Source organism: Diabrotica virgifera, chromosome 5 (genome assembly GCF_917563875.1).
Source record: "Diabrotica virgifera virgifera chromosome 5, PGI_DIABVI_V3a".
Lineage (NCBI taxonomy): Eukaryota > Metazoa > Arthropoda > Insecta > Coleoptera > Chrysomelidae > Diabrotica > Diabrotica virgifera.
Window position 1 is genome coordinate 234,535,825 of NC_065447.1, and position 21,168 is coordinate 234,556,992.

Consider the following 21,168-nt stretch of genomic DNA (forward strand, 5'->3'; position numbering starts at 1 on the left):
ACATAAAAGATTGTTATATTAATTTTTTATGGATTTGTCACATTTCTAAATTAAATATCTTTAAAACGTGGACACAATTAAAAAAAAAAGAGATATGTATACGTAACTCAAAACCCTATGCTAACGATGGTAAAACTAAAAACCTTTAGTTATAGTTATAATAATAAACCACAACAAATTGGAGTCAAAATACCAAGAAGACTTGTGTGAATAATAACATGAAATAGAATAATAAATCCGTACCAAATTAGTTAAGTTGATATCTGCACGTTTATCGTTAACAGTTACATATAACTTTTCTCCTTTAAATATTTTCGGTACTGAGTCTTCGCCAAACATATCCTGTAACATCTCAATTAGACATTCCTAAAAAGAAAAAAACAAAGTTATAGTAATATACAGTGCGTTCATTTTTCAATTAAGCATACCATATATTTTTTAAGGTAAATATGTAAAATTTAAAATATCGCCGGTGAGGTGACTACTTCCTATCTGCTTTTTCACGAGTTTTGTAGGAGAGAGGGAAACCCTTTTCTAGGCTCACCTCCTGTTTCCATATGCAAGTTTTGACTTGTTTTGTATTAAATAGATAGTTGATTTTGCGACAAGACAAGTCAAAAAATATATGAAAACGAACCTAAAAAAGTTTTTAATCTCTTACAAAACCCATGAAAAAACAGATAGGAGGTATTGTCACATCACCGACGATATATTGCAATCTGCCATTCTTAACTTTCTGATTTGCTTATTAGTGTAGGAAACAGAGGTTGAACCTAGCAAAATTGACACAAGTCCGGTTTAATTATTTTTTCTGGTATATCAAGGGGTGCTTATTATGAGACTAACCCTTTCTTAAAAAATTTCGTCCCGGAACCCCCCTTTTCATCCCATTAAAGGGGGTAATATGTGGTTTTTGCGAAACGTAGCCCTTCCTGTACGTTTTGGAAAAAATTTACTTAATAGTAAAATGAAGAAGACTATATTTCCTACTATTTATTTCCCGACAGCACATGTATTATCACCCATCGTTTAGCGGAGGTGGCGCCCCAAAGTTGACAAGTTTTTAAAAAAGATGTTTTAAAAAAATATTTTTCCGTAACTGTAATGAAAATTAAAAAGAAACCATGGGGAGATTAATCACATAGAAGTGGCTGATTTTTTGGTACAGGTTTCATTTAAGGGCAATTGTCCGTTTTTTAATTACAGGGTGTTACATTTTAAGAAACCCCTACCATCTGAACCGCCTATGCTAGAATAAAAAAACTTTCAGCGATTATCCATGTACTAGTGTTATTTACAAATTTCTATAATGCACCCCCATTTTTTTCGAAACCACCCCAAAAAAGGAGAATTCCGTAATTTTCTGTGATTATTCATTAGTAATTCCTCTTTAGTGATTTTCTTGGAATCCTTCACACACGATGCCCTTTATTAAAATGCTTCATATATCATTTTGTGCATGTTCTTATTACCCATGCATGGACATCAAAATCGATTTCTTAATGCAACTTAAGAGGATCGGTACGTATTTTCGGCTGCAATGCTATTCAAATGGGGATTCATTTTTTTCAAATCCTGAGAAAACTAATAAGTATTTTTGAAAAATTTAAACGCAGAATGAAAGATTACGTTATTAGCGAGGGCCGAAAGTCCCTGAGAACTTCTACAATGTTTATTTTAATAAGTTACAGGGGTGAAAAAACTAAGAGAAAATTTAGTGTGATTTTTAATTTCAAATATCTCATTCAAAATAAACTTTTTATTTATTCTAAGGGACTTTCGGCCCTCGGTAATAATTTAGTCTTTCATTCTGCGTTTAGATTTTTCAAAAATATTTATTGGTTTTTTCAGGATTTGAAAAAAATGAACACAATGCCGTGGTAATATTTTCCAAATCTGTCTTTGTCGTACAACGCACTCAACCGAACATAATATTGTCAGCATATATTGTCAGTCAGACACTGACAATCAGTGACAATTTTAAATATTTGACATTGCATCGGGAATATTTTGAGAAATTGATTAAATATTATTGATATATAGTGTATTTGATAAATAATTGATTTAAGACGTGAACTTAATAAAAAGTTATTTATTGTGTATTATTTGTGGAAGATCCAAGCAGAGAATACATCAGATATATCCTGTGATCCAAGTATTTTGTTGTTAGAGGTGTTCAAAATTGTAAGCGTTCCAAAATAACAACATATTATGAAAAAATCACTTTAACACTTTTCCTCTTTTCTCGATTGATTATTAGTTTTTGTTGTACAAATAAATTATTACAATCACTGAAAACATAGTTGGTGAAAAAATTATCACATTTATTAACTGAATTAATAATTTGCAATTATAAAAATAACAGTTATCCAAGAACATTCAAAAGCCATCTCTTTAAATTAATTATGACATTTTCAAGTAGAATGACATTCTAGTAATGTTTACATCATAGAGGTATATATTAACATAGAGGGAGCCTACCTTCCGCGCTTCCTGACGACAAGATCTCATGGACTGGTTTGCTGCATCTCTTTCTAACACATTGTATCGAAAATCTATGATGACATTCAGTGTGAATATAGGCACGGAAGAGGAGGACAACTGTAGCAGCTTTACTATGCATAAGAGTGAAACAGCACCAATCCAAATAAAAAAGATGGTGTCGTCACTTCGCTCTGAATGACACTCTCTCTATGCTAATATATAACTCTATGGTTTACATATCCACACCATAGAGGTATATATTAACATAGAGGGAGCCTACCTTCCGCGCTTCCTGACGACAAGATCTCATGGACTGGTTTGCTGCATCTCTTTCTAACACATTGTATGGAAAATCTATGATGACATTCAGTGTGAATATAGGCACGGAAGAGGAGGACAACTGTAGCAGCTTTACTATGCGTAAGAGTGAAACAGCACTAATCCAAATAAAAAAGATGGTGTCGTCACTTCGTTCTGAATGACACTCTCTCTATGCTAATATATAACTCTATGATCCACACCAGTGTGAATTTTACTACACGTAATTTGCCGTGTAAAGACAGAAAAAGTAGGGATACACGTAAAATATTTGCGAATTATGTACCCATAGCCTTAATGTAGCCAACAAAAAAAATAAAGGGGGGTTGAAATTTTTTTTTGCTTTTTAACCCATATGGATATATGCTCCATCAATAGGGTTTTTCATAAATACATATGATTATTGCAACATCCCTGCGGAAACTACCCCCATCCTTGAAAATAAACTGCAGAAACTACTCCTATCCCTTGGAGAGTATGTTTTGACGATTTTCTCATTACCTATGCACTTTTTTAAAACAAAACTTCTACAGAATTAAAGACCACTATTTTCTCTACAAATAAGGTCCTAAGCATTTTTTTCGTATAAGCAACCGTTACGGCACAGTGGCGCCGTAAACCTCACAAATGCTTTGGTGGGCTCCAGTTTTTGTTTTTTTTTTTCGTCACCTATTCAGTTTATGGATAACGTGCTTATAGCAAATAAAAGAACACACTGTCTGCTACACATTATGACCTATGCATATTTTATTTTCTTCGCACCCTAAAGCCACAGTGGTGGCCCAAAATCAATTTTTGATTATTTTCTTTATTAATTCTCCTTTTTTTGGGGTGGTTCCAGGGAAAATATGAGGGCGCATTATACAAATTTGTAAATAACACTGGATAGTCGCTGAAAGTTTTTTTACTCTAGCATAGGCGGTTCGGATGGTATAAAAAGGGTTTTTTTTTTAAATGTAACACCCTGTAATTAAAAAAATTGCGATTTTCCTTAAATGAAACCTATACCAAAAAATCAGTCACTTATTTGTGATTAATTGCCGCAGGGTTTCTTCTTCATTTTTATTACAGTTAGGGAAAGATATTTTTTTTTAAACATCTTTTTTAAAAATTTGTCAACTTTGGTGCGCCACCCCCGCTAAACGGTGGGTGATAGACATATGCGGTCGGGAAATAAATAGTAGGAAATATAGTCCTCTTCATTATACTATTAAGTAATTTTTTTTGCAAAACGTACAGGAAGGGCTACGTTTCGCAAAAAACCACAAATTACCCTTTTTAAAGGGATGAAAATGGGGGTTCTGGGGCGAAATTTTTTAAGAAAATGTTAGTTTCATAATAATCACCCCTTGATATACCAGAAAAAAAAAATAAAACCGGACTTGTGTCCATTTTGCGAGGTACAACCTCTGTTTCCTACACTACATATATTGCGGTGAATCACTCCGGATTTCTCTTGTGTATCCAATTTCAGGATATTGATATCTCTTATGACCTCATCCTCCCACATCACCTTCTAGGTGTTCCCCTTGGTCTTCCAGTTTCGGGTTTCGATCTGGTTACCTTTAATCAGTAGGTCATTTTTCCTTCTCTCTATGTGTCCTAACCATCTCAGCGCTTTAATGAATTTAACTTTGTCTTCTCTCTTCATTGTCTCTAATTGCATGGTTCATTCTTCTTCACATTTCTTCTTTCATCCTTGTCGTGCCCATAATTCTTACTTTCTTCTTTCCTTTCGAATTTTCTTAATTTTTCTTTATCTTTATCTGTGAGACACAATGGGCTCGTATGAATAAAAATGAGAATGTAGTTTATAATCAAAATTTTGGAGTACATACTCCAAGTGGTAGTATCTACTCTTATGTACGATGAGTAGAAACTCATCACATCAGTATATATTTTTATTCATATAAAATGGTGTAAATTATCTCAACTGGATATATGTATTACTTACATGGTCATATAAAACATTTTAAAAATATAGTCTGTGTAATTTCATATATTATATATTGCAATTAGATATATAGCTATCCACTGAAGACATATTGGCGTTGAAGTGAAGAAGTCTAGGGTCTCCCAGCTAAAATTCCTCGACCAGATGACGAACAGATCGCAGTTTGATATAGGGGATTTCCCTACTTATATAGATTTACATACCTTAAAATGCATTCTGTCAACTTTAATTGATGTGTTCATAGATTTTAAAGGAACATCCAACAGATCAGCTTGTAGAATTGCAGCAACTAGAGAATCGGCATACATGTCATTGACGGGGTTAGCCATCCACTGAAACAAAATAGTTTTACGATTAACTAATGCATGATTAATAAATGCTTGTAAAAACTACAAATTTACATACCTCTAACGTAACAACTTTTTGTTCTATCGTAATGTCTATCGCATTGAAGGCTTTCAGTTTCTTGTCTCCGTCTATTGGCTCCAATAAGCCAGCAACTTGTGTCAGCATGTGTCTAAGCATCGCAACGTTGCAGGCGAAGTGTAAGCTTTGTCTCTGCATTATCTGACTCATACTTAAATCAGTATATTCTAAAAAAAAAGCATAAAGAAATTGTTTAAAGGCAACTATGGCAATTTAAGAAAGGGTACCTACGGTTTGAAATTTTAAATGAAAGTATATAACTTCAAGAATATCAGATTTATCGGAGCTAAATTAACGGAAATACAGCATGTTGAATATCCGGAGTGCATAACTTTACGACTTGGCAGACAAAACAGAAAATGGAAATAAAAGCTGTCAAGTCTTTAAACGAGTTTTTCTCAAAACTGTCATACCTAAGTCTAGCTAGACAATAAACTGCAGATCTACAAATGTGTACTGAAACCCATCCGGGCGTCTGGCATCCAAATCTGGGGAACTGCCAGTGAAACAAACCTACTCAAGATCAAAACTACCTACTCACTTTCAATCAAAAGTTCTAAGGCAACTGTGCCAAGCCCAACAATAATACACATAGGGATCTTTAAGTCCAAACAGTCAAAGAAGAAATTATTTCTCTGTGCTCCAAGTATAACATTTATAAAACCAGCGGAAATATAAATATATTAATTTATATAGTTTTTACAATCCTTTTCTAAGTAAATCCAAATATTTTTGTCAGTTCTTTATAGAAATTCAAGTCGAATAAAAATTTCTAAACCGCCCCTGAACTGTTTCACAATATTAAATAAGCTGTTATATTCTTAGAAGAAATGCGTGTTTTGAAAATCCAGGTAATTTTCCAAGCCTTCTTCTTGTAGCTAAAACTGCGTATTTGTCATAGAATATACTAGAATTATGACAGGACCAGAAAGCAATCATTGGCCTATTCAAATGTCAAGAAAAAATCGTGAGTCGTGATTGGCTGCGACGAACGAAAACCCGAAGTTTAGTTCGACATCGATGGGAAGATTTAGATTGTATTGCAAAGAACGCGGAGTCTCAAAATAGTTTTTGACCGATAAACATGTCAAAAAGTTAGATTCTAACCGGCATATTTTTGTTCCACAAAAGAATTTCCAAGTTAAATTTGGGATATATTAAAGTTCTTTTGGTGAAGATAATTAATGGTTTGATCATTTAATAGTGTAGCAGTTCTGTTGGTTAGTGAATTTTTGGTTTATACGCTTTTGTAAACTTATGGTATGGCGTATTTAGTCCTTTGTGAAGCCGGTGAGCTGTTATGAAACCTTTATAGCTGGTTATAATAATATTGGTTATGGTTACATGGTAATGGATTAAACCTAAGTTTCCTGGATTAGAAAACTAGAGGTAAATTAGCATTTTCCTGTTTGTTATGGTATAATACCTACATATCCACCATACCAGTGGAATTTTCCAGTCATCCGTCGAGTGACGTATGGTGACGTATGAGTGATCTGTCAAAACTTTCCGATGGTGAAGTAATGTTGTGACAGATGAATATTTTCAAAGTTTAAGGTATAGTGACTATTTTAATTAAAAATTTAGATTCAAAGATTAAAGTAATTTTTTTTGATAAATATAAATAATTTTTTTTTGAATTTAAAAATAAAAATATAACAAGTAAACTTTTGATTGGATCAGAAAGATATTTGCTTCCATCATTATAAAAATGATTGTTAAATCAAAATTGTGATTTAACCATATAAAAATTAATTGAGACATAAATATTTTTGGAATGATATTTGACAAGTGACGTAACTGACAGTTGTTATTTTCAAGTTTCAGTAAAAATAAACATTTTTTCTTTTTAATAATATAAATGCTATATTTTAAATGTGTCAGATATCAAGTCAATAAACAATAAATTTGCTTATTTTTTGGTGCACCATATCTATTTTATAGAAAGTAGATATATTTTAGTCACAGGTAAATATCGCCAATGTAACCTATAAACTCTAATGTTTGTTTTGTTTGACAGGAAAAGTTTTTAATAAATATGTAATTTTATTTGTCCTGTTTATTTATAACTACCTATTAGCAAAATTTTAACCACACATTTAAAAGTATTTTAGAGTATACATATTAAGAAAATATTGGATTGTATAAAAGAAACTCCTGGTAAGGCGCCCTCAAACAAAATATATCCAGGATCATTTCTATGTAAACACCCTAGGATATCTGTGTAAGTACTCTTATTTCATTTGGTAATAGTAGCTGATACTCCCTAGTTCCTTAAACGAACCTATGACCTGCCACCGCACAACCATGAGCTGCCGCAGCAAGTAGCTTTTAGAAATATCCCCTAATTTTTCTCCAGACCCCCTTTCTATTTAAGAAATAGTATTCATCCTACTAGAACTCTTCTTCCACCCCATTTCTAATTGCTACACAAGTACTACGATAGACTACAGGTTCACCCAAACATATTGGTCACCAATCTCCTGAACCCCTACAGAACAGAACACTAAAAAGACCAAACACTCTTGACCTCAACACTAGAAACTAATTAATCATTCCAATTACTATTGTACTATGTATTCAAATTAATTCAATTATTATTGTACACTTAGGTATTCACCACTGGGTATATACCACTGGGTCATGTTCTTAACATTCAAATATATTGTTTATTATTATTTCGTATAAAATAGATCCCAATAAAAAGGATGTCAAAAAAATTATTGATTAATAATAATAAATATGTTGATTTTCACCCTTTTTTACAAAAACTTTCGTTATTTTGACTTCTGAGCGATATCAAAAACTCAAAAACCGTTAAAACTAAAAAACTCAATAGCACTACCTCGAGAAACTCATAAGTTAATAAAATCTTTTTAAATTTTTGTTTCACATGATCCAATGACGAATTCGGATGTCCACTGCAAAATCTATTTTTTTTTAAATTTTCTCCAAAATGGATATTTCAATATTTTGCTTTGAATTTTTTTAATATTCTTTAAATTGTACTGAATGTGTTTATTTGATTTAAAAACAAAATAATTCTACCATAGTTTCAGAAAAAAAAATCACAAAAATGTGCTCACAATGTTGATTTCGAACCATACCTACCCCACTTAAATTTTATATAGTGACTTACGTGGTAAATCCTCAGCAGATAGTATATGATAATTGAAATTTCTCTTAACCAAAATACCGTTTAGCGTTTTACCAGGCTGGGGTTCATCCACTGCCAGTTGACCCATCACTTTGGCGGTTTTCTCACCCCTAAAGTACAGTTCCACTGAGTGTGTGTTCCTCGGATTGTACAAATTGATTGTAGTATTTGGGTCGTCTTCGTATTCTCGTTGTAGAGCTGCCTTTAATCGATTCATCTCGTTTTGTTCTCCGTGTACTAAAACCTTAAACAAATTTACGTTTAACAATCAATCTTGTCTCTTTGGATCAATTTTGAAAGTAGCTAGTTGAAATCACTGGGAGATTCTGGGCGGGAAGGGGAGTAAAAACCTATAGATCGTTTTTAAACTAAATAAAGTTATCCGACCAATAAACTGACACTTCTCGACGGATTTCAATTATACGACGGTGATAGTTATTTACTGATTATTTCATTCATAGGAGATTCTGACCAATAGAAAGCTACAGAAATCTTAATTAAATCGATAATTTTTGATAATCTCCCGTCGTTAAGTATATTACGTCAGATGCCCTTCGTTGCTACGAAAAAATACATTCAGTGACATTAATGACAATTAATGTTTTAAAAATTATAAAAGTGATGACTTTCAATCGTCAAATATTTATAAAAACTGTGTGTTTAATGGTAGTTACATAAATAAATTACAATAAAATTTTGGTTTTGAACAGTTTTATTCATGAAATAATCGCAACAAATTGCACTCGACCTCTGAAATTAATATAGAATTTTTGCTCTCGTGACACTTTGACATAATTTCACTCGACTTCGGCTCGTGAAATTAAAACTGTCAAAGTGTCACTCGGGAAAAATTCAATAATTTCAGAGCTCTTGTGCAATTACTACTGATAATTTATTATTTTAACTATTTATAATGGGAAATAAGCCACAATATTATTAAAAAATGATTTTTATTAACTTCGACGCCCAAATCGGGTGCCGTTGTCAAAATACAAAATACTACTAACATAAACAAAAATGTTGTTGCTTAGTAAAAAAATTCTTCTAATAATTTATTTAATTTGACTCATTTATATCGGCAATTCAGATACATATGATATAAATGAGTCAAATTAAATAAATTATTAGAAGAATTTTTTTACTAAGCAACAACATTTTTGTTTATGTTAGTAGTATTTTGTATTTTGACAACGGCACCCGATTTGGGCGTCGAAACGTTAATAAAAATCATTTTTTAATAATATTGTGGCTTATTTCCCATTATAAATAGTTAAAATTGTAAAAATGCCACATGATAATTTATTAATTAATGTTTACGGAAGTTTAATTTGACATAAGAAAATGGTAAAAAAGACTTAAAAATCAATTTTGTTTCATTTATAATCGGCAACGGCCGATTATAAATTGTCCTCTCGTCTGATCACCGAAGTCAAGCAGTATTGAGCGCGGTTAATACTTGGATAGGTGACCGCCGTTTGGGAACACAGCATGTTGTTGTCTCCCTTTTTACTTAATCGTACTACATACGCAGTATGAGTATAATAGATAAAGTTATAGGATCGTGCAAAAATTTTTTTTCAGATTTCACTTTTTTTCGACGTTTTGAGTCCCCCTGAAAAGCCTTGAGTCTAAAAAGCAAATAAAAAAAAACATGTCGGAAGTATGTACGTATGTACGTACGTACGTATGTCGCCACCGCCCAGCAAAAACTACTGGACCGATTTCGATGAAATTCGGTATGAGTAAGTTTAAGAGAATTTTGTCGAGAAACTAAGCTTTTGAAAAAATTCTCTCAAATGGGGGCCGAAATAGGGGGGTTATTTGGGGCCCATTTTTGCAAATTTTGACCGAAACGAATGAAATTTAACTTAAAGTTAGCTCATCGATAGGTAAATAGAAATACGGAATTTGACATTTCCAAATTCAAAATGGCGGCCAGCATGGCCGACCGCCCACCCGATACATTTCCCTACCAATCTAAAAACTTGTTTAAGATTAATTTGAAAAGACATTTATATAGCCCAAAGATGGGGCTATAACAAGAATATTATCGTTTTTCAGAAAAAGTTATGGGTTGCCTATATTTAAGGGGTCAAAATTTGACATAAATTTGAACTAAATTTTCTCAAAAATGACTCCAAGGAATTTGTTTATTTTTTGATATATTTTTGATATCCTATCGGTAAATTGAATAACATTGGTCAGATTTCTTAACTCCTCATAGGAGGGGAGTTATGAATTTTTTATCAAAAAATATTCGAGTGCCCGTAACTACCTCTGTAATAAAAACTAAAATTTGATATTTGGCAGACATATACAATACTTTGTTATCTATTAGCACAATAAATTTTACCCACAATATGGCTTCCGGTTTAACCGGAAATGAAAAAAAAATCTTAATTTTTTACATACGCCCTGTATATTTTTACATATTTTGAAAGAATGTAAAATTATCTTTCCAATGACATAAAACTCGTTGCTGTAACTCAAAAACTCGAAAAGTTACAGAAAATTGAAATTTTGCTAGAATCTTGTGTGTGTCCCCTCTCACGCGATCATAGCAGAGCATTATTATAGGGCAGTCAATGAGGGTATTTGGCTCCGAATTCCATCCTACTACATCGATGTACTTGATATTTTCACAGTAAGTAGGGAATAGCTCAAGAAACAAAATTTACCCTATATACTATGGCGCTTTTATCTTGGGGCAATTCCCACCCCTTCAAGGGGGTGGAAAATTTATTGGTCAAAATAAGCATGGAAGTGGCTAGAGAACCTATTTTTAAGCAAAAACTGATCTATACTTTTTTTTTTTGAGAACTCAATACTTTTTGAGTTATGCGTAGTTGAAAATTGGCCATTTTCATTTAAAAATGACACGTTTTCGGACGGTTTTTTGTGAATACCTTAAAAATTATGCATCAAACTAAAAACACTATATAAATTTTTTTTTAATTATAAATAACAAAGAGATTCGTTCCTTCGTAAATTTTCTATTTATAATACAAAAAGAGATATGGTAGGTAAAAAGTGTTTGTTTTTTGGTGCATGCTCAAAGTGCTCATGCTTTTGTAGTGTGTGAAAAGGCCTTTAAAACGAGCACCGTTAAATGTCGGTTACATTCAAACTAAGCGAGATATGGTGCAAAAAAATATATGACTAATGTACTTTAAGGAAAAATGAGAAGTACATACATTTAACCCCTCATTCACCAGAACTTAAATGCATTGTTTTTCTTTTGCAATACCTCTTAATATAGTGTTATTTCTACTTTCAAAAAGTTGGACGGGTGAAAAAAATAAGATCAAATTATAGAGCACATTTTTAAATTTTCTTAAAATTCTTCCTTTTGCTCCATGCAATTCGAAAATAAAAATGTTCTATCCCCGAGAAGTGGTGAGAACCGCCCCCATGATAAAAGCGCCATAGTATATAGGATAGACTTTGAATTAGGAGATTGGGCTTTGGGCTACTCCCAAAATTTCATTATAATCCATGCAGTAAAATGCAAATATTGTAAACTATTAATTTCTCAGAAAAATGGACTAATTTGAAATGAAAGTATGACTAATATTCTATTGATTTATGCAATAATCTATAGTGTGTCCCCCAACATTTTCTCAAATGCGGGAATTAATGATGCGTAGAACCATAAAATATTTTCAAGTATACAAGGTGTTTCTAAAATATCAAAATAACGAGTAACTTTGTTATTTTTATAGAATGCCAGTATCTAGTACGATAACGATAATAGATCGGTACGATAAAGTTCTCGGGCGGCCCTTCCGTCCAGCGTTTTTTGTTTAATTTTTGATATTATTTTATTAAGGTTAATACTGAGCTACCGACAAAAAAGCGTAATTAGAGAACTTTGTTGTATTTACATTTTAGTAGGATAGTTGGCAGTTCCGTTTATTGTTAACGTATTATATGGCCTAAAATTATATTAGGGGCCGGAGTTAAGAAAAATAGGTTTTGGAGAAAAATGGCCAGTAGTATTAGAGAGACTGCTATTGAAATACTGGGGAAAACGCCAGGAAAAAAGTTTGAGGATAAAGAGACTTGGTGGTGGTCAAACAATGTTCAAGAAAAAATAAAAGAGAAGGGAAAATTATATAAAAAGTGGCAAGAAACCAGATCCAACTGTAACAAAAATAAGAAAACTTCTGTTGGAGTGAAAGTAAAAAGAAAGATATACTCCAACAGAAGTAAGGAAAAAAAAGAAGAAAAGAAAAGACTAAGGTAACTAGTTGGGGCCTCTTATGAAAATAAAAATGAAGGGGCTTCAGCGGTTGAGCCGAAGTAGGAAAAATAAAAAATACTACTTTGCAGTAGTACTGAAGAAAGGGGAATTAGAAGGGATAATAAGTAGACGTGGGAAGAGACAGAGGCAAACTGAATAGAGTTGGCTAGCTATAGATGCAAGAGAGCAACTTGACACTCAAGGATGGATACGGCTCGTTTGCATGCCTGTCGAAGAACAGTAGCTCTATGTAGATAGTAATAATGACTAAAATATGAAATAATAAAATAAGAATAATGTACTGAAGAGGAATGAAGATGAATAATTTCTAAAGACGAACAAGATAAATAAATCTAACAAATCATGGGCGCCATGAAAATGATCTTCGATCATTCTCCCAGGTATCTTATACTGCTGTCAGATATTAAATATATCAAACCTGTAATAATGAACATAAAGGAATAATAAAAATAAATGATATACAAAATAAATAAACATATTTATTAAAAATAACTACCAGATTTTTAACAATCTCTGAGTTAAGCAAGTTCATATTATGCTGTGACTCTAAAATGACATAAGTTATACAAGAAGATATATATATTTTAAAGATAACAACAATAATGTTATCTGTTACAAACTTAAATATAAGTACCTCTTACTAACATATAGGGTACAAAATTACATAAGTCTTCTACCAAATGGTTATAGTACGCCTGCTACGTACAACTAAAGGAAACCGACGAAGATGAAAATAATACAAATAAATAGGCCCAAGCCTCACTAAGAGAAAATACAATACTGAATAAAGCAAAATTAAATATACAAATGAATAAACGTTATAGAAGTGAAGTTAAGAAAAATACCGACAAAATGACCTAAATTAACCGAGCAAATGCAATGAAATAAAGTAACGACGAAGTAACCGAACAAACGAAATAAAGCGAATAAATACAATATTTGGGAAACAAGCAAGTAATGTTACAAAATAAATTTACCCGAATTACATAAACCAATATCAAAGCAATAATAAAGTATTAAAAACCTAATTTTCTCTAGGCTTATTCCTGTGCACAAGAAGTTACCGTAGATACAAAGTTTGGGAACCAAATAATCTAATATACAAATACATATGTCAAAAAAAACAGAGGTAACCTAAATCTGGAAAAAAAAACATAGTGTATTTAACAGATAGTCTGAAATATAAAAAAAACCAATAGTTACTAAAACTCCTCACTAAATGTTCCCAAACGAGGTTGCGGTTGCATCCTAGAAAATGAGCATCACTATGATGCACCTCCATGCCCCCCGTAGGCCCAGGTGGCAGGACGAAAAGGAGCTGGAATGTCCCCCAAAAAGCTTGTTCCCAAAACATACTCCCAGTTTGACTTGGCGGTAGCTGCAATAAGGTCAAGGTGGCTTCCCTAGGTAGTCAAGGTGGGTACGACATCACATGAGGGTTAGTTTTCTTCCAAATGGCGGTTAATTTTTTATTCCTCTTCCACTGATGGTACTCCCATCCTTACTCCAGGAAACCCGTACTCCAGGAAACAAGTGGTGGTAACTTTTTACTATACTTCCAAACTTAGTTGAAATAAAAATTAATTTCGAAGAAATTAATCGCCATTTACGGTACTAACCACCAACACCAACCTGTCAACCTCGCAGCCACCGGCCAAGTGCCTCTCATTCCTCCCACAGTCAGCGAGGAAAACGTCAAACTCTCACGGAACACGAATTAAACGACAAGGAACGGTTCAACAACTATGTTCCGTACAGTGTGACGTCACATGAGAAGTCCTTTACGAAAAATTAAAGAATTTAAATGGGAGGTCAAGAGAAAATAATTATTTTTTTAAAAATAATTACAGCGCTAAAAATGATAATATAACGGGTGGACCGTTACAATCCCCTCCTACTCGGGAAAAAAAATTTTTTTAACCAAAAAAAAAATTTTTTTTTTTAAACTTCAAAATATTAACAACTAAATTTACAATAGTCTAACAATCCACGTTGATTCGCAAGATTACTTCTAAATATAAACTAATGGTCAAGGAAAAATAAATCAATACATGACTCAAACTCATACTAAAATGTTACTATGTTACTCTCTGCTACCAAATATTAACATATATTGCTCAAAAGTCAAAACAAAACTAAATATTGTACTTAAGTTCATAATAATAACTGAGTGTCGAATTGGGCACTAAAACCAAAATTGAACTATCCATGGACATCAGATTTATAAAGGGTATATCCAAGAACGGAACAACCAGGAAAAGGTGTGAGCCAATTCGAACCATATCAAAAGTAAATGTACCAAAGTGAATAAAAAAAATCAGTAACTAAAATAAGTAAAGAATTGAACACTTAATCCAAAATTGAACTAACAATGGACACCAGATTCATAATAGTATATCCAGAGAAGACCAATCAGGAAGATTTATGGAACAACTCTCACTAATGCCAAATAATACCAATAATAAACATACCAAAGGAATCCAAAACTCAATAACCAAAATAGATGTGGAATCGGACATTTAATCCAAAGTCGAACTATCAGTGGACACCAGATTCATAAAAGGCATATCCAAAGAAGAACGACCAGGCAAATTTATGGACCAATTCACACCAATACTAAACCACATAAACAGATCAGGTCTACGTACACCCACATCCGGTAATACGAACCTATCCAACCAAATACACAAAATAAATGAAGAATCGGACACTTATCCAGAATCAGACTATCAATGGACACCAGATTTATATAAGAGCATATCCAAAGAAGAACGATCAGGCAAATTTATGGACCAATTCTTACTAATACTAAATAAACTAAATTATTGGATCCAATGGTAACTAATACTGAACAAAATAAATAAATTAGGTCTACATACACCCTCATCCGGTAATATGAACCTATCCAAACTAAGTAATCAAAATAAGTCAGAATAAATATTGCTAACAGACTAAGTAACAGAGATGTAACCTAACTAAATCAAAAGTAAGATAAATACCTAAAGTGTATTGACTAAGATATTATAGAAACTACATAAACTTAATTCGTGCTGGTATTCGCGAACTATAGCATGTTGCTACAACAGATGTATGAGAATAACCAGACTCAGATAAGGTACTAATATAAGAATAAGTAAGAAAGAAAACAGAATGAATGGTGAACTTACAAGGTCTATGGCACTATGATAAATAATAGGAAGAAAAAAAAATATGATAAGTGATAGGAAAAAAAATTGACGAGAACGAGCACAATTTTAAATAAAACTGCAAATTCATGCGTTCTCACATACGTGGAATTATTCAGGAAATATTCCAGAATCTAAATAGCAAAACTAATGCCTAAGGAAAGAAGTGGGAATATACTCAAATGAACAACTCATTTGTCTAAACACTCCAAATACTGACTTAACGAACCTACTATGTATAGGGATGGCCTAAGCATTGATTTATAAACAAGTGCGCAAGATATTTATCCATGTTTACTCATCAACTCAAAGTACAAACATACTATGAAGCAAAAGGCCTAATATGAACTAAATACTTCCCTATTAAATTGTAAAAAAACTGAAATAAGTAAACTGATTACAGAAAAATGTTTAGGAAATGTAATGATGAAAAGACATCTGCCTACTCTGCCATGAGGACATAGATTACGAAACCGGACAGCAGTGATCAGTTGCTGAATTTCGAACCCACGTATTCACCAACTTTGAGCATCAACAGACTAAGTAGTTTCTAAGAAGAAATATGAAAGACTCAAGAATTCATACATACTTACATCAAAATTCCAAACTAATTCCAGAATCATACTGTGTAGGATAGAAGGATATAAATTATTATAAAGTGTTTAAGATATTGGAGACAAATAATGTTAATAGAGTAACCCAATAACAAATTAAAAACCACATCTTTCCAATATGGCAAATTCAATAATAAGATATAAATATGATCAAAAAAAAATTAGTAAGTAATCAAATATTCCAAATAATATAACACATAACCTGAGATAAGTAGTGCATATCATACAGTTCCATAATAATATCCATATTAAACAAGAGTACTTGTATGAGCTTACCTGTCCAAATAAGTATATAAATATATAATAATTCAACAACCCTTCTAACTTAAGGGGTTAGGTGTGCAAAAACTAAACAAAAATACAAGTGAAGTTCTGATTAATTGTATAATCCTACTGACAGGATTAGCAATTAATAACATTGACTCATAATAATAATTACAATGCACCATGCCTAATACCAAAAAAAAATTAAATTCATACATAAAGTACTACATAATAATTAAATTAATAAGTAATAAATTAAAAGTCATCAACAACAAAGCCAAAGATGAAATCAAGCAATGTATGTAGGTACCTGCATTATCAGATGGTAAAAAAAATTAGACTAAAGTTTCTAACCATACTAAAGATTGAGCTAAGCTAAAGACAAACAGAAGAAGAGATTAGCCTGAACACCACTGTTAAGGTAATCTTCTTCTGAACTTAATAGAAAAATAGTATCAATGTTTCTAACTAATAAAGAATTTATATTAAAATCTCAACCTAAAGTATCTGTCTGATTTATAAAAGCATTAAGTACATTATGGTACCCACACTGATATAATATTATTGTCAAAATTAACAAAACTAGAAGCTGAGATGGATAATGGAACTACTTTACCATACAATAATTATAATTGTTATGTTTAACACTACCAATTAAAGAAAAATAATTTGGATGACCATCTGTAATCATCCGAACCATGCGAATTCAACGTATCATGTATAGAAGCTAATGTTCTGGACTGATATTGCTTTGTGGTGTGTGCCTGTCTTACCAAACAATCCAAATATCAAAAATAACAAATATAAAATATAATCTAAAGTTTGTAAGACAATATACATATGGAGAAAATATTAGCGACACACCAACAAATCAAAATGCCAGCAAAACATATAAATAATCAAATCAATAAAGTAAATAAAATACCTAAATACTGAAAATAATTTCTAGTTAGGTGTAAAATATAACCACACTAGAAAAAAAAATATATGCATATAGTCAATAATTAATTGTACGTGCAAACATACTACCATTGGTAGAAGGACTAAAAATCCATAATAAAAGAACATATGTCAGATATGTATACTAAGTCTAAATACACAAATAAGTTTCCAATAAAAATACAAAATTCAAACTAAAATATGAGCTGTACCACTATAACTGAAAATGAGGTATCAAAAATAAACTAACCAAAACCAAAAGAAGCAGTATAAGTCTACCTGTTTATTATTAATAAAAATTAAAGACAAAAATAAATCAGAAATAACATATATACAAAGATATCAAAAAGTTAATAAAACAGAAAATTCCAATAAAAGAAAATTGAACTAAAAGAACTACTGTCTTAGAACCATAAAACGGTTGGCACCACGCATTGGGCAGCCAGTGTAACAAAATGAACTTCTGTTGGAGTGATATACTCCAACAGAAGTAATGAAAAAGAATAGACTAAGGTAACTAGTTGGGGCCTCTTATGAAAATAAAAATGAAGGGGCTTCAGCGGTTGAGCCGAAGTAGGAAAAATAAAAAATACTACTTTGCAGTAGTACTGAAGAAAGGGGAATTAGAAGGGATAATAAGTAGACGTGGGAAGAGACAGAGGCAAACTGAATAGAGTTGGCTAGCTATAGATGCAAGAGAGCAACTTGACACTCAAGGATGGATACGGCTCGTTTGCATGCCTGTCGAAGAACAGTAGCTCTATGTAGATAGTAATAATGACTAAAATATGAAATAATAAAATAAGAATAATGTACTGAAGAGGAATGAAGATGAATAATTTCTAAAGACGAACAAGATAAATAAATCTAACAAATCATGGGCGCCATGAAAATGATCTTCGATCATTCTCCCAGGTATCTTATACTGCTGTCAGATATTAAATATATCAAACCTGTAATAATGAACATAAAGGAATAATAAAAATAAATGATATACAAAATAAATAAACATATTTATTAAAAATAACTACCAGATTTTTAACAATCTCTGAGTTAAGCAAGTTCATATTATGCTGTGACTCTAAAATGACATAAGTTATACAAGAAGATATATATATTTTAAAGATAACAACAATAATGTTATCTGTTACAAACTTAAATATAAGTACCTCTTACTAACATATAGGGTACAAAATTACATAAGTCTTCTACCAAATGGTTATAGTACGCCTGCTACGTACAACTAAAGGAAACCGACGAAGATGAAAATAATACAAATAAATAGGCCCAAGCCTCACTAAGAGAAAATACAATACTGAATAAAGCAAAATTAAATATACAAATGAATAAACGTTATAGAAGTGAAGTTAAGAAAAATACCGACAAAATGACCTAAATTAACCGAGCAAATGCAATGAAATAAAGTAACGACGAAGTAACCGAACAAACGAAATAAAGCGAATAAATACAATATTTGGGAAACAAGCAAGTAATGTTACAAAATAAATTTACCCGAATTACATAAACCAATATCAAAGCAATAATAAAGTATTAAAAACCTAATTTTCTCTAGGCTTATTCCTGTGCACAAGAAGTTACCGTAGATACAAAGTTTGGGAACCAAATAATCTAATATACAAATACATATGTCAAAAAAAACAGAGGTAACCTAAATCTGGAAAAAAAAACATAGTGTATTTAACAGATAGTCTGAAATATAAAAAAAACCAATAGTTACTAAAACTCCTCACTAAATGTTCCCAAACGAGGTTGCGGTTGCATCCTAGAAAATGAGCATCACTATGATGCACCTCCATGCCCCCCGTAGGCCCAGGTGGCAGGACGAAAAGGAGCTGGAATGTCCCCCAAAAAGCTTGTTCCCAAAACATACTCCCAGTTTGACTTGGCGGTAGCTGCAATAAGGTCAAGGTGGCTTCCCTAGGTAGTCAAGGTGGGTACGACATCACATGAGGGTTAGTTTTCTTCCAAATGGCGGTTAATTTTTTATTCCTCTTCCACTGATGGTACTCCCATCCTTACTCCAGGAAACCCGTACTCCAGGAAACAAGTGGTGGTAACTTTTTACTATACTTCCAAACTTAGTTGAAATAAAAATTAATTTCGAAGAAATTAATCGCCATTTACGGTACTAACCACCAACACCAACCTGTCAACCTCGCAGCCACCGGCCAAGTGCCTCTCATTCCTCCCACAGTCAGCGAGGAAAACGTCAAACTCTCACGGAACACGAATTAAACGACAAGGAACGGTTCAACAACTATGTTCCGTACAGTGTGACGTCACATGAGAAGTCCTTTACGAAAAATTAAAGAATTTAAATGGGAGGTCAAGAGAAAATAATTATTTTTTTAAAAATAATTACAGCGCTAAAAATGATAATATAACGGGTGGACCGTTACACAACACAGATCTTCAAAACTATATGGTCGCGAAAAAGGAAGCGAAAGTAGCAGTAGCAAAAGCTAAAGCAGAAGCGTATTCAAACCTATACGATCAACTTGATACCAGGGAAGGCGAAACGAAGATATATAAAATAGCCCCAAACAGAGAGCAAAGAAAGCAAAAGATTTTAATCAGATTAGATGTATCCGAGATGAAAATAATAAAATACTAGTTCAGGAAAATGATGTCAAAAAGACATGGAGAAAGCACTTTGACAGCTTCTTAAATGAAGAATTTGACAGACAGCCTGTGGAGTCAACGGAGACAGTAGCAGCAATGGTCACCAAAATAACAAACGAGGAAGTGGCTCAAGCGCTTCAAAAAATAAAGAAAGGAAAAGCGGTAGGACCAGATGATATTCCTGGGGAAGTATGGAAAGCACTGGGAGAGACAGGAACAAGGTGGCTAGCAGGTTTATTTAATAGAATTATGGAAGTTGGACAAATGCCAGACGAATGGAGAAGCAGTATACTAGTACCTGTCTACAAAAACAAGGGAGATATACAGCAGTGCACAAACTACAGGGCTATAAAACTGCTTAGCCACACCATGAAAATATGGGAGAGAGTAATTGATAGACGGATACGTGAAGAGACCGACATATCCGAGAATCACTTTGGCTTTATGCAGGGCCGATCAACAATAGACGCAATTTTCATTATATTATAAGGCAGTTGATGGAAAAATACAGGAGTAAAGAAACAAACGCTCATATGGTATTCATTGATCTTGAGAAAGCATATGATAGAGTTCCTCGAGAGATTCTGTGGTGGGCACTCAATAAGAAAGGAGTCCCTGGTGCATATGTAAAGATTGTGAGGGATTTGTATGAGGGAGTAACGACTAGTGTTAGGACAGGTGTGGGAGAGACTGATAAATTTCATGTGAAAGTAGGATTGCACCAAGGCTCGGTGCTTAGTCCGTATTTATTCTCATTAGTTTTGGACCAGATAACAGCGAAACTACAGGGTAACATTCCACGGTGCTTAATGTATGCTGATGATGTCGTGCTAGTAGGAAATAGTGAAAGAGACTTAGAACAAAAACTGGAACAGTAGACACGAGCTCTGGAGGAAAAAGGTTTAAAACTTAGTAGGACA

General features: G+C 32.6%; 1 protein-coding gene across 1 annotated transcript in view; it reads right to left on the reverse strand.

Annotated features, from left to right (window-relative positions):
* Positions 1 to 21,168, reverse strand: part of LOC114337072 (cleavage and polyadenylation specificity factor 73) — a 45,543-nt gene that overhangs the window by 859 nt on the left and 23,516 nt on the right. Inside the window, exons 11-14 of the mRNA XM_050650878.1 lie at positions 8,322 to 8,583; positions 5,162 to 5,349; positions 4,960 to 5,088; positions 244 to 366 (exon numbers count right to left, since the gene is read on the reverse strand). Of these exons, the coding sequence (XP_050506835.1) occupies positions 244 to 366; positions 4,960 to 5,088; positions 5,162 to 5,349; positions 8,322 to 8,583 (702 nt within the window). The remainder of the gene's footprint in view (positions 1 to 243; positions 367 to 4,959; positions 5,089 to 5,161; positions 5,350 to 8,321; positions 8,584 to 21,168) is intronic.